This window comes from Scyliorhinus canicula, chromosome 7, assembly GCF_902713615.1.
Source record: "Scyliorhinus canicula chromosome 7, sScyCan1.1, whole genome shotgun sequence".
Classification (NCBI taxonomy): domain Eukaryota; kingdom Metazoa; phylum Chordata; class Chondrichthyes; order Carcharhiniformes; family Scyliorhinidae; genus Scyliorhinus; species Scyliorhinus canicula.
In genome coordinates, this window is record NC_052152.1 from 85,120,978 (window position 1) to 85,135,179 (window position 14,202).

At 41.1% G+C, this 14,202-nt stretch overlaps 1 protein-coding gene across 6 annotated transcripts in view; it reads left to right on the forward strand.

The window, feature by feature from the left end:
* The window catches only part of LOC119969104 (T-lymphoma invasion and metastasis-inducing protein 1-like), a 420,850-nt gene that overhangs the window by 150,463 nt on the left and 256,185 nt on the right, over positions 1 to 14,202 (forward strand). For all 6 annotated transcript variants that reach the window (XM_038802310.1, XM_038802316.1, XM_038802313.1 and 3 more), the window contains one exon: positions 24 to 196. In XM_038802310.1, the coding sequence (XP_038658238.1) occupies positions 24 to 196 (173 nt within the window). The remainder of the gene's footprint in view (positions 1 to 23; positions 197 to 14,202) is intronic.

Below are 14,202 nucleotides of genomic sequence, written 5' to 3' on the forward strand. Positions count from 1 at the left end.
TTAATTGCCTTTTTCAACTTTAGGCTGCACCTTGTTTTTTTATGATGGAGATGGGAGATCAGGAGTGGACCAGAATAGTGTACCAAAGCACATGGTTTGGATTGAAAATAGTATTGTTCAGGCGGTGCCTGAACATCCAAAGAAAGATTATGTATTTTGTCTCAGCAATTCCCTTGGGGATGCTTTCTTATTTCAGGTTTGTTATTACTTGTCTTTTTGTTTTTTCTCATTTTAGTTGATTAACCAACTGCAAATATTTTAATATTACTGTCTCCAGGAAATGTATAATACTGTTGTATTTTGCGATATATTTCAATTGGCTGAACTGGTATAAGTAGATCAAGTTATTTTTCATAGATTACTGAACAACAAATGGTTTTTATTTTAATGCCGAATGGTTTGACTGATTTCAAGTTGAATTGAGTTCTTTCTTCATACCTGTAAACAGATTCTGAGCTGAAATGCAACTTTACTTTAGTGTATTTTTGAATTTATTCTTATTAATCTTTAGACTGCAAGCACTTCATGGAATTCTAAGATGCCTTGAATCAGTAATAGGTTTTTAGTTCATACACCATGTCACTGAAAAACAATCCCATTGCAGTAATTATGTATGCTTGTTTTGGACTGAAACACATTATTACCAGTTGCTGAAGTTGCTAGGATCCAATTGTCCATTTAAGTGATAGAACCTACATTGTAAAAGCTGAACTGCAATTGGCTAATTTCTGACCCTCAAGAGACAAGTTTCAGTTAATGGGGCTCATTATAAACCTGAATTGCCATATGCGTCAGCTGTGGCTCAATTGCTAACATTCATAGCTCTGAGAGTTGCTTGCTTCAAGTCCCACTCCAGGACTTTGGCTCAAGAATCAAGGCTGATAGTCCAGTGCAGTGCTGCACTGTCAGGGCTGACATCTTTCAGATGGGACAGTAAATGAATTCCGGTCTGCCCCTCAGTTGGATGTGAAAAATGCCACGGCACTATTTAAAAAAAAATATATTTCTATGAGCGTTTAATAATTTTTACAGATAACGCAAGAAATTTTCAAAACGAACTGGTACAGAACAGAACAAATATTTCTGCAAACATAAAACCAGCGAAAGATAGGATTAATTCAAAACAATGGGGGCGGCACGTTGGCCCAATGGTTAGCACTGCTGCCTACGGCACTGAGGACTCAGGTTTGATCCTGGCCCAGGCCACTGTCCGTGTGGAGTTTGCACATTCTCCCTGTATCTGCGTGAGTTTCACCCCTACAACCTAAAGATGTGCAGGGTAGTTGGATTGGCCATGCTAAATTGGCCCTTAATTCGAAAATAATAATTGGGTACTCTAAATGTATTGAAAACAAAATAAAGAAAAATCAATTCAGAACAATGGCCCTTAAGAGCTAGTGCCTTCACTTGTACATTGGACTAATGATAGCGAGATCATGACTGGTAATATAGTTAATGGTAAACCTTGCAGGAGCAGGTCAGACAAAGCGGTGCCTATGAATTTGAGATGGGGTCCCACGCTTTACAGAATGTATTAGACTTAGAATGGAGTACAGACGTCAGGAATTCCATAGGAATGCATTCCATTACTATTTTATGCCAGTTTTGAATTGAAAAATATTTGTCACTGATCCAGGAGCAGAGGATATTTTCCAAGCTTCAAAAGTTATGATGTTATGCAGTCTTATTTTATTAATGTCAATAATCCTATCTGGGAGGAACAAAGGATCAAATTCTAAGGCCCTTCTGAATATCCTCTCAAGCTCCTTAACTACACAAGACCAATATGATTGAATCTTGATACAGGTCCATATGCATTGTATATAATCACCCTCGGCCACCAGGCACTTTAGGCACATCAGGGACATAGCAGGATCAAACCTGTGTCTCAACCTCTGAATTAGGAACAAAGAATAAAATTCTAAGGCCCTTCTGAATATCCTTTCAAGCTCCTTAACTGCACAAGACCAATATGATTGAATCTTGATACAGGTCCAAATGAATTGTATATAATCACCCTCGACCACCAGACACTTTAGGCACATCAGATACATAGCAGGATCAAACCCGTGTCTCAAACTCGTGTCTCAAACTCGGTGTGATATGCGAGAGGTGCAGTATCTTGAACTGAGTCTCCTTCATTATGCTGCATACCACATTTCGATGGGCACAATCTATTACCCCATATATTACCCCATATCTCTTCATTATTGTTTAGTTGCCAAGTTTCTTCCCCAAGACTGCAAGGTACCTAATGTAGTAACAGAGGATTTGGAGCACAAGGTGTCATAAAACTTGCTAATTAGCTGTTTCAGATAGAAGAGTTAGGACGCAAAGTTGTTCTGTTAATGATAAAGTCTCTTAAGTTGCAATCTTGGGATGTTAAATTGTTGGCATAGCTGCTCAAAGGATGAGAAGGAAGCAATGCTAAACATTTCTCCAAGCATACAAATGCTTTCTATCTCTTCAAATATCAAATCCATGATCCATAAGACCTAGGAAGTCCGGGTTGACCTGGATGGGGGAAAGAGTGGAAGTCAGTTTAGATCGCACTTCTCAATGATGGACCATTCTCCACATTCTAAAGTATTAATAATTCTAGTATTTTTGCACCTAGCAGAACCCAACCTCAAGACCCCGTAGAATAACAAACTTTAAAGGAAAAACTGACTGGTTTGCATCAATATCGAGCCAAATGTCTTTCTAACCCAGTCCCTTATAAACCGAAGAATTGGTACAATCCAATATTCAGGAGCCTCTAGCCTCCCTTAGAACCTGGGAGTTGCAACTTGGTGAACTTTCAACAAGGCTTCTTTTTATTCCATGTAAACAAACTGAGCATTCCATTGATTTCCTTTTAGACCCCAGCAGCCAATTACATTGGCAACATCCACAGGGGATACAGCAATCTAGTCAAAACATTTACCTTAATCATTGCGATCCTACCCAGCCATGAGACTGGCAGGGTGGACCAACGAATCAGGTCTCCCCTAATAGATCCAATCTATTGAGGAAAATTGGCCTTAGTTGTTTGAAAAAGGGGATAATTACAAGATAAGTAAGTAATGAGTAAACCCCGATGGGGGCCATGTAAATGGAAAATTAGCAAGACGAGGTGGTCTCAACTACCCCTCCATTCTCCCACCAGCATAGCCTCAGACTTATTAAAATTAACATTATAATCGGATAAGGTATTAAATCTACCCGCCATGTCAATAACAGCGGGAACTGAAATGTCTGACTTTGATACAAATAGTAACATGTCGTCAGCATAAAATGTGATCTTGTGCTGCTTTCCCCCACAGCACAGCCCACGGATAAAATTATCTTGCCTAATGGCCTTTGCCAAAGGCTCTATAGCCAATGTAAACAACAAGGGCAGCCCTTCCTAGTCTCTCCCTGAATACCAACATTTTCAGAGATCTACAGCCATTCATGAGCAGCACTGTCAATGGCCTATGATACAATACCTGAATTCACTTAACATATTCGTCACCCAGCCCAAATCTCCATAGCACATAAACCAAGAAATTCCATTCCACCCTGTCAAAAACTTTCTCTGCAGCCAATGAAATCACTAACCCATCCAACACCCGCTTATGGAAAACTTGGATCATGTTCAGTAACCACGTGACATTGCTAGAAAACCAACCTTTTATAACCCCAGTCTGGTGGAAGAGGTGTATCCCATGGCAATCTCAGAATTCGTCCTGACTTGGCTGAGAGAGGTTGGGATGGGAAGAATAGGGACAATGCTGGAAAATCTCAGCAGGTCTGGCAGCATCTGCAGGGAGAGAAAAGAGCCAACGTTTCGAGCCCGATGACTCTTTGTCAAAGCTGACAAAAGCTGTCAATGTGCTTTCATGGGATGGGAAGAATTGCTGGTGTGGGCCTTACTGCTGAAAGTTGGTGTGGAAGCTCTGAAAACTGAGAGGGGCGCCTTTTAGAGGTCACTCGCCATCATGACTTTCACGAAACGGAGGGATGTGGACCCAGAGTGGTGTTGACCTGATTCTTGTGAAAGCTGTTCTTCTGCAGAGAATGGGACAAAGTATATTTGTGGCATGGGTTTTGGTTATGTTAAAAGTTAAAGGGGAGGATATTTTTCTTGTAGTTTAGTGTGCCAATTAATGTTTAGTCAATTCAGATCTCAGTTTATTTCTTACAGTAAGAGTCTGAAACTTGAAATCTTGCTGTCAGGTTCCTTTAAGTTGGTCTTTGGGATTTGAAATATCTTTTTTGATGTTCTCAGTCTCTGAAGGGATCAAGATAATTAAAACAGTGATTACACCTCAAAAAAACATTTAATTGACTGTAAAGCACGTTGTGATGTTTGGTAATTATGTGGGTGCTTCATAAATGCAACTCTTTCTTTATAGGTGTAACAATATCAACCTGTTTATTGGTCACATTAATGTTTGGCACAATGGGTGAATTTTGACCACCCAAAACAGAGAGGTTTGGGTTGTGTTGGAGACTGCCAAGTTAAAAATCAGAAGCATTAACTGAACTAGCCTCAAATCTACTCATATCCAGTTGTAACAAAGGCAAGATTAGGAGTGGAAAATCAATCTGCTGCCAGGATCTGGGTCGGTCTTTGGAAACCTTTAAGGAAGCTTCGTTTCTGAGTGTACAGTCAGACAGGTTTCCCAGCCTAGAGAAATTCAGCAGGTAAAAGCAGGCAAGAAATATTTAATCAGTCATCAAAGTACTTGCCTCCTATTCTGTCACTGGGCAGCTAATGCAGAAAAGGTGAGAACGGATGAGGCCTCTTGCACAGGAACAATCCTCCGAGTACTTGCCACGGCCCCACTTCCATTTCCCCCGACCAAGTCGTCAAGAAGCCGGGTGGTGGTGGGGGGCATGCTGAGGTGGTAGAGTCAATTCGGGCACCGCTTCAATCTGGATTCAATGTCCACAATGGACCCCATCTGCAAAAACCAAATATTCACCCCTGCAACAATGGAAAAGATGGAGTTGGGATGACTGGGTATTGACCGTCAGGGACCTATACGTAGGTGGCAGAGTAGAGACCCTGGGGTACTTGCGGACAAGCTCCAGCTCCCGAAAGGGAATGATGCAACAAAGGAATTTCCTCCGCAAGGAGACCGCAGCTCTCCCCGAGCTACCTGGACCTACCCCACTGGACAAACTTCTAACATTGGACAAACTAGAGGACGGTAGCTGCATTGACATGTATGGGCAACTAGGAGGTAAGGGCCCAGCTGGACGAGACATGGGAAAAGTGAGAGGGGCAGCTGGGCTCGGAGATAGGGGGAGGATTCTGGATCAAAGCACTGCACAGGGAAAACCCTGAAAAAAATGCAGGGATGAGCATAACACAACTAATGTTAGTGCACAGGACGCTCTTGACCAGAGCACGCATGAGCGGGTTTTTCCTGAGATGGAAGAGAAATGTGAATGGTGTCAGGGAGGCCCAGCCAACCACACCCACATTTTACGGTCATGTCCCAGACTTGTCAGATACTGGGCCACCTTTTTTGAGGCCATGTCCAAGGTGGTGGGAGTGAGGGTGAAGCCATGTCCACTAGTGGCAGTCTTCAGGGTATCAGAACAGCCCTTTATGGGGAGAAGGGCAGACACCCTAGCCTTTGCCACCCTGATCGCCCGTCGAAGACTCCTCAGCTGGAGATCGGCAGCGCCACCCAAGGTCAGAGACTGGCTGTCCGACCTAGCAATATTCCTCAAATTGGGAAAGATAAAATTCGCCATCAGAGGAAGGCTTCCGCAACACGTGGAAGAAATTTAACAACCTGTAGGAGGACCTGTTCGTGACCAACAACCAATAGGGGGGAGGGGGTAACAGGGAGGGGGGACCGAAGCAGACAACAGAAGAAGAAAAGAAAGGGGGGTTGGAGATGGACCACCCAGGGTGCAAAGGAAGTAGGACAGAGGTACCAAAGGGTACCAACAGAACAAAAAACTCAAGAGATATGGCCACGGCAAACAACAACAGGGGTAAATGCCTTGGTGGCCTCGAAAACACACCCCTGGTATGTTGTAATACCATGGACAACATGTAGATAGTTAAATGGTTGTGGTACCTGACTACTGGCAGCCCAATGTTAATATACCTCGTATCTGTATATATGTTTCCTATTTATTCATACCTGTTTATTTCTTCCCTTTTTTCTTTTTTTTTCGGGCAGTGTATTTACAAATAAATGCAAAATCAGTTCAAAAAAATTGAAGTACTTGCTTTTGGACCAAGAACAGCAAGAGTGTTTCTTTCCAGTCAAATCAACAAAATGACCCACACACTTCCACGATCTATTTCTGATTCCCACCAAAATCACCAATCACCAACACCTGGTCTTTTACTCTTCCCAAAATCCCCTCTACCATCCCATCATTTTCTGGCCTCTTGACTCCATTTGATCTTTCGTCAAATCCATCCTAATTCTAAGGGTGGCACGGTGGCACAGTGGTTAGTGCTGCTGCCTGACAGCGTCAGGGACCCGGGTTCAATTCCGACCTCGGGTGACTGTGTGGAGTTTGCACTTTCTCCCGTGTCCGCGTGGGTTTCCTTGGGGTGCTCCGGTTTCCTCCCACAGTCCAAAAATGTACAAGTTAGGTGGATTGATCATACTAAATTTCCCCATAGTATCCAAAAGGTTAGGTGCGGATACTGGGTTACAGGGATAGGGTGGGGGTGTGGGCATAGGTCGGGTGCTCTTTCCAAGGTCCAGTGCAAACTCAATGGGTCGAAAGACCTCCTTCTGCACTGTAGGGATTCTATGATTCTAACCAACTCTGCCATGATTAATTTTGACCACTGCCTCCCCCTTCCTCCCCCACCAAACCATGCCTTCCATGATAGCTCAACAGGCAACCTAGCTTGTTGAACAAGCTACTTTCTGGGTGCGCGATGTCTTTTTAAAATGTATGCGAGGGAGTTAAAAACTACGCCATTCAGGGAAATCTTTTTATATCATCTTTCCAGGTTTCCTGATCATAGCTCCTTCCTGATGCTTCAAAACCCTGCCCCAGTAAATATCAGGGCCACTGATCAGTGGCGTGCAGAGGTCTGGTGATGCCCGGGGCAAATCTTGATTGTATGCCCCAAAGACTCGCGTATAAGGCCTAATATACTGAGAAATATTATGAGAATGGAAAACATTTTGAATATATAAACACTGATGAAACATGAAATAAACGCTTTATTCGATTTTAATATAAATCAATCAAATTTATTAAGTTCTTTTCCGCAAATGATACCTCCTGTCACAAAACACCTGAACTACTTCACTTTTTACATCAGCTGTGAGAATATACTTTTTCGATGCTTATTAAAGCCAGGTTGGTCAGTCGCTCCTGTGACATAGAAGACCTCAGATATGTTTTTATTAATTTCAGTTTTGAAAATGACCTTTCACAGCTTGCGACTGAAAATGCGATTGTAAGCAGTAATCTGTATGAAACACACAGCGTCGGAAAGACATCCCTCCCATACTGCAGTAAAGACTCCAGAGCATCTTTAGGATCAGGGGGAACTCTATTCCCTCCAGCTCGAAGGAGCATCACAAAATCAATAATTTTGTCATATAACTGAATTGCAACCACATCATTGTCATAATAATTTGCAAAGTCTGAACATTCCTTTTTTAATTTCTCTCTTTCTTGTTCATCTTCAATCACTACTGAATTCAAGTTCAGAAGAAAAGAAAATCGGTCACTGAGTCTTTGAAGATGGACACTGCGGTCTTCAATTTCAGTTTTTAATCTGTTCACAATCTCTACCATTACTCTATTCATTTCTTCTTGTGCCGTCAGTCCACTATCTCTTGCTGACTCTCCAGGCATTATTCTTCTTCTCCTTGTTCGTGCAGTTGGTATTCCCCAATTTTCACAATATTCATTGGCTAAATCTATTGCATTGTGGATAATTTCGTCATTCTTCAAATTCAAGATATGAATAAGTCCTCTCAGATCACAAGAAGCTTCATGGAACCCCATTTTCGGATCCTGCAAATGTTTTCAGACTTTCTCCACTGATGATAAAACTGAGTAGCAAAAATTTAATAAAGTTATTAAAGTTTAAGAATAGAGTTCAGTAGCGATCCTGCATCAGATTTAGTTTCCCTTGAAAATTCTCCTTCCAGCAGGTGTTGAAGGCTTGCAATAACGTTGTCACACTCTTCGTGGATTACTGGCACAGCATCATGGCTGGAACTCCATCTTGTGTCACACTGTCTTTTCACAGTCCGAGTGACAAATGATTTTAACACTTCCCAACGAGAAGTAGATGAAGGAAAAAAAAGTAAAGAGTTTTTCTAGAATACCAAAAAATGTAACAACAACAGGTTGCACCTCACTTGCATGGACACAGGCCAAATTGAGGCTGTGGTTCTCGCAGTTCACAAACACAGCTTTTGGGTTAACTTCAAGAATTTTTTGTTGAACACCTCCTCTCACTCCAGCCATAACTGCTGCGTTATCATATGTTTGACCATGACAGTCATTCATGGAAATTTTGTCGTCTTCCAATTTTTCCTGAATTTTATTTACCAGGCTGACTGCATCTTTCTTGTTGACTTGAAAAAATCCCAGAAATGTCTCCTTTATTTCTACTTTTCTGTTTTCATCAATATGAACGTAACGCAGAATTTCAGAAACCTGATCTTCATGGGCAATATCTGGAGTTGAATCCAGCATTATGCTAAAATATTTTGCGTCCTTAATTTCGGAAATTATATTTTTCTTGACAGTTTCACCAAGAAGATTGATTATTTCGTTTTGAATTCTGTTGGACAAGTAGGTGACACTTTTTGGTTTCTCTTTCCCTCTCTGCAAGTGTTTTGCTAAGATGTCATCATATTTGGCCAAAAGTCTGATTGTTGCTAGAAAGTTTCCTGTATTTTCACTGACTGTCTCCCCTGGCTCTGATAACCCAGATATTCCTTCTCCTCGATGTCCACGATAGGCCAGATTCTGTTTTGCCAGAAAGGATATAACCTCGACAATCCGTTCAGTTATAGCTTTCCATCTTTCCTTTTCAGCAGACATTTGCTGTTGAAGTTCAGCATCTATCGTAGTTGAATGATGGAGTCGAACTACGAGGTTCAGGTATTCCCTGATGTGAGCTCTATGAGAAGGGCTTTTCTCATGGTCAGATATTCTTGGATTTAATTTTCTCCAAGTGGAGAAACCGTCTTCCTTTCCAAAGTTTGACACAGACGACAAATGCTCCTTTGAAAACAAAAAGCAAACAAAACAGTAGCATGCTTTCCGATATGGAGAGTATAACAACCATTTTCTCTCCACAATTTCTCCGTTTGTGGAAACTTTATCAAACCACTGTTTGGAAAATGATCTCCCATCCTTCTCAGCAAATGGACCACTTTTATTCTGATATCTTTCAGGGCCATGTTGTAATATTGTCATCTTCAAATGATCTGGAATCGGTTTCTTCAAACAGCCAAAATCGCTTCTTTGCAAAAATATGCTGAAATCTTCTTTATTTTCTTCACATGGATCATCATCCTGACAACGAGACTGAGGAGAGAGAGTATTATGTTCTGACCGAGCTGAATCTGTATCAGAAAAATCCTTCTCTGCACCCACATCATCTTTTACTTCTCCAGGTTCTCCTACTTCTTCTTTACTTCTTTTTATCCATGCATCTAATGCCCCTCTTTGATGGGACTCTTCTTCGACTCTGGCCCTCCTTTTTTTCCTGTTCTGTGCTCCACTCGGTTGTACACGAAATACTCGTAACATTTCATTTTCTATCTCAAAAACTGTAAGACGCATGAGAAAATGGGAAGAAAATGGTAAACAATCGGTCAGTTGCAGACGGATAAACCATATTTCATTTCTTTGTTCCTTCGTATCAAATTATTTCACACTGATTCTCCACTGATAATTTTGTGCAATTTATATCATAGACTTGCAAATTAGTGGTATCTGTATTCGAATATTAGCATGTTAAGGAATCCTATTCCGAGATTAAATGCCCTAGCAGTCCTCTGATCATCCAGGCTTCACTCTTACTACATCCCACGTAAATATTTCATTAAATATCAGTAAAAAACCTATAAAAAACGTAGTTACACCCATTCTAGAGCTATTCACTGACCTGAGTAGGTAAAAGAACTAATCTAGATGCACAAAAAGCTGAAGAAAAGACGAGTTATGACTCGAGGAAACGCAGGAACGAACAGCCACGTCTGCTTATTGCTTTTGATGGTTGCACCACGTACATCATGCGCATGCGTGTGAGGGGATGGGGAGAAGCACCATTTTCTCTAGACAGAAAGGGTACACCATGTTAAAGGAATAAAGGGCTGACAACTGCCTCTGCAGTGCGGTGAGCCTCCAAAAATTGATTTATCACCGCTGAAATTTTAAAATTACTATCTTATTTCTTTCTCTGATTGAATGCCCCCATCCAATGGATGCCCGAGGCCAACGCACCGTCGCCCCCCCCCCCCCTCTGCACGCCACTGCCACTGAGTCATTATCACTAGGAAACACTCTAATTATCGAGATGTAAGCAAATCTTGGGCGACCCCAAAGCATTTTACAGCCAATTAATTATAAAGTGTGGTCACTGTTATGGAGGCAAATGTGATGACTAAATTGTGTATAGCAAGGTCCCACGGCAACAGTTAATCCATTAAGCTAATGCTTGAAGCTTATTGTCAAAATTATGCTTTATACAGAAAAAAATTCTAAAAACAACATTTTATATTCAGGAAATCCTCAGGAACCAAATGTGAGCTTCACTGAAAATCAAATGCTTCTTGTGTGGTTAGCCTTTGAAATAATCCACTTAATTAAAAATATATTACTATTTTAATGCTGATAATTGGGTCCATTGGTCCAGAAAGAATATTTTAGTATCAGCCATAAAGTTATGTTTATTTTGAATGAACATTACTCTCCTTGGTATATTGTAATTGCACACCAAAATAATATTTCATTGGAATGTGAATACGTTTGTACTTGAATCGATAACGTTTTAAGCAAGGTGAGTGATTGAGCACAGTGATTGATTTCTGCTGGAGCCAACTTTTGAGCTTGTTCCATTGTGAATTGAAAAATTCCTGAACAATGAAACCTTTCAAAGCCTTGTAGCTAAACTTACAAACATTTTATCATTTGGTGGCTTTCTCTGGGTAGATTCCCATGAGAATTGCTATTACATGCGGAATGCCTCATAGGACCTTCCTCTTGCACCTTCCCCACTATTTCATTGAGTTGAATGACCTACTTGTTAAAAATAGGTTGTTTCAATATATTATTGAGATAAATTGCTAAAACGACTGAGCAGATACTTCCGCATCTGGAAAAGGTTTACTGTACAGGTATATTACAGCTGAGTTTTTCATCAGAAGTCTCTTGAGCTGCAACATTAAAATCTTGAACGGTTGTTGACGTATTTGCAGCATACATATTTCCGATTTCCAATGTTTGTGGGGTATTTCCACTGTTTTATTATCCATTATATTAACTACAAATGCTTTTGAAGACTTGGTTTATGCTTGAAAAATTTATAATTGCAGAACAAATTTCTCATTTATTCTGCTGTTCCATTACTCTTCACCAGTCCACTATAGTTTCCTGCTTCAGTTACTTGAGTGGCACAATTTTGTAGCAACAATTCATATTTTTTATAATGAATAGCTACAGAAAAAAATGACTGTAACTTATTTATTGCATGCAGAGTGATGGAAAAGGCCAGCACCAAGTAAGCTTCACACATGCTGCAAAAGTGAGCGGAAGAGCATTGGCTGACAGGAAGCTCTGTTGCATGTCTTTTCAAAATTCTGTCAGCAGGATGAGCCTGACAGTGCGATTGAAAACCTGTTTGAGATCCTGTTTCACTTGGAATTTGCTTACAGAGCGTTTGACTCTTGTGTTCAACCCTTGCTCAACACCGTATACAAACTTTAAAGATCCAAAATTTGCTATGAAGATAACTATAAGTTAAATGTGCATGTTGTTACACGTGTGTTTTATTTAAAAACACCCAGCAATTATGTGATGGGGAAGAGAATACACAGAGTTGCAAACTTCCACAAATTGAGACTATTGGCTCCGCTACACCATTAGCATCGCAAAACCGATAGCTTTCTCTCAGCTTCCATATAGTTTTAAAACAAATTGAACTTGCTGCAGGAAATTGGGGCTGGCATTCAATAATGTAAGAACCATTTTAAATGTCTAGGTTTACGTTCCTGCAGTGCCACTCAACCTCCGGGAACAACTAAAACTGTGGAGTTTCACTTCCGCAGATAATTTGTTCCTTGAGGTTTTTAAAATTTGAATTTTTAATTTCTGTCTTTTTGTTTGTTTCTTCTCTCTCTTAATTCAACCTTCAGTTCCCTCAATTTAATGCGCCACATATTTCTTTTGTGATTCCATTGAGGTGGATAACTTTTTAAAGGAAATGTTAACTTCCAGTGACTGAAAGGATCAAACAGCATTTCATGTTCTTAAGACTTTTACTGTAACAAAAATGGAAAAACAATGTTGACTAAACACGACATTGTTGCCAACTTATACTTTGAACGACAGAAAAGATCCACTATGTAATTTTAAAAATGACTGAAAATCCCCCTCCGTGGATAAACTTTACTCTGTCCCTTAAGTGGACGCTTGATTCTTAGGGAACCAGTCCAAAGTTACTATTAACTCCTGATGACCTACCCGCTCGCCCTCTTGGGCCACCCGCCCATCCCCTTCTCGTGCTGCGCGCCAAGACTAAACGCGACTGTTCACAATCTTGGCATTATATTTGACCTGTGATTAATTTCCAGCTACATGTTTACACCATCACCAAGACTGACGGTTTCCAGCTGTGTAACACGATCAACTATTTCCGGCCTCAGCTCATCTCCTCCTGAAACTTTCATCCATACTTTTGTTATCTCCCAACTTGACTATTCCAATACACTCCTGGCTGCTTCCAATCTTCTGTCCTTCGTAAACTTGAATTCATGCAAACTCTTCTGCCTGTGTCCTAACTCTCACCAAGTCAAATTCTCATCCATATGCTTGCTGACCACCAGTGACCCTTGGTCAAGTAACACCTTGATTTAAAAACCTTCAGCCTTGTTTTCAAATCCTTCCATAGCTTTGCGCCTCCCTATCTGTCTAATTTCCTACAGCCACACAACACTCTGAGAAATGGAGCAGAACTGCAAGACTAGATGGTACTGGGGGGCCTTGGTACGTGAATCATAGAAAGTTAGTATGCAGGTGTAGAAAGTAATTGGGAAAGCAAATGAAATGTTGCCATTTAATGCAAGGGGAGTGGAATTTAAAAAGAGTTAGTAAAGCCACATCTGGAGTACTATGTACACTATTGGTCTCCTTATTGAAGAAAATATATAATTGCATTCAAAACTGTTCAGAGAAGATTCATAGAATTTACAGTGCAGAAGGAGGCTATTCGGCCCATCGAGTCTGCACCGGCTCTTGGAAAGAGCACCCTACCCAAGGTCAACACCTCCACCCTATCCCCATAATCCAGTAACTCCACCCAACACTCAATTTTGGACACGAAGGGCAATTTATCATGGCCAATCCACCTAACCTGCACATCTTTGGACTGTGGGAGGAAACCGGAGCACCCGGAGGAAACCCATGCACACACAGGGAGGATGTGCAGACTCCGCGCACAGACAGTGACCCAAGCCGGAATCGAACCTGGGACCCTGGAGCTGTGAAGCAATTGTGCTATCCTCAATGCTACCGTGCTGCCCTCTTGATCATGCCTCCTTCGGCTTTCTCTGCTCCAAGGAAAACAACCCCAGCCTGACCAGCCTTTTTTCATAGCTGAAATGCTCCAGCCCAGGCAATAACCTGGTAAATCTCCTTTGCATTCCCTCCAGTACCATCGCATCTTTCCTATAATGTGGCAACCAGAACACTCTCTGTACTCCAGCTATGGTCTAATGAGTGTTTTATACAGCTCCATCATAACTTCCCCGGTCTCTTCTGTGTCTCGGCTAATAAAAGTAAGTATCCCGTCTGCCTTCTTAACCACTTTACCTACCTGTCCTGCTGCCTTCAGTAATTTATGGACATGCACCCCAAGTTAAAACCTTAAAAGCATTACGTTATTAGGCATTTAATTGCAACATTGCATACCCAGTTTAATATCTGATAAGTTACACTTTTCTTTCTCACAAGCAAAAGTTACACATTTTGTTTAATTTTTTTCACATCTTG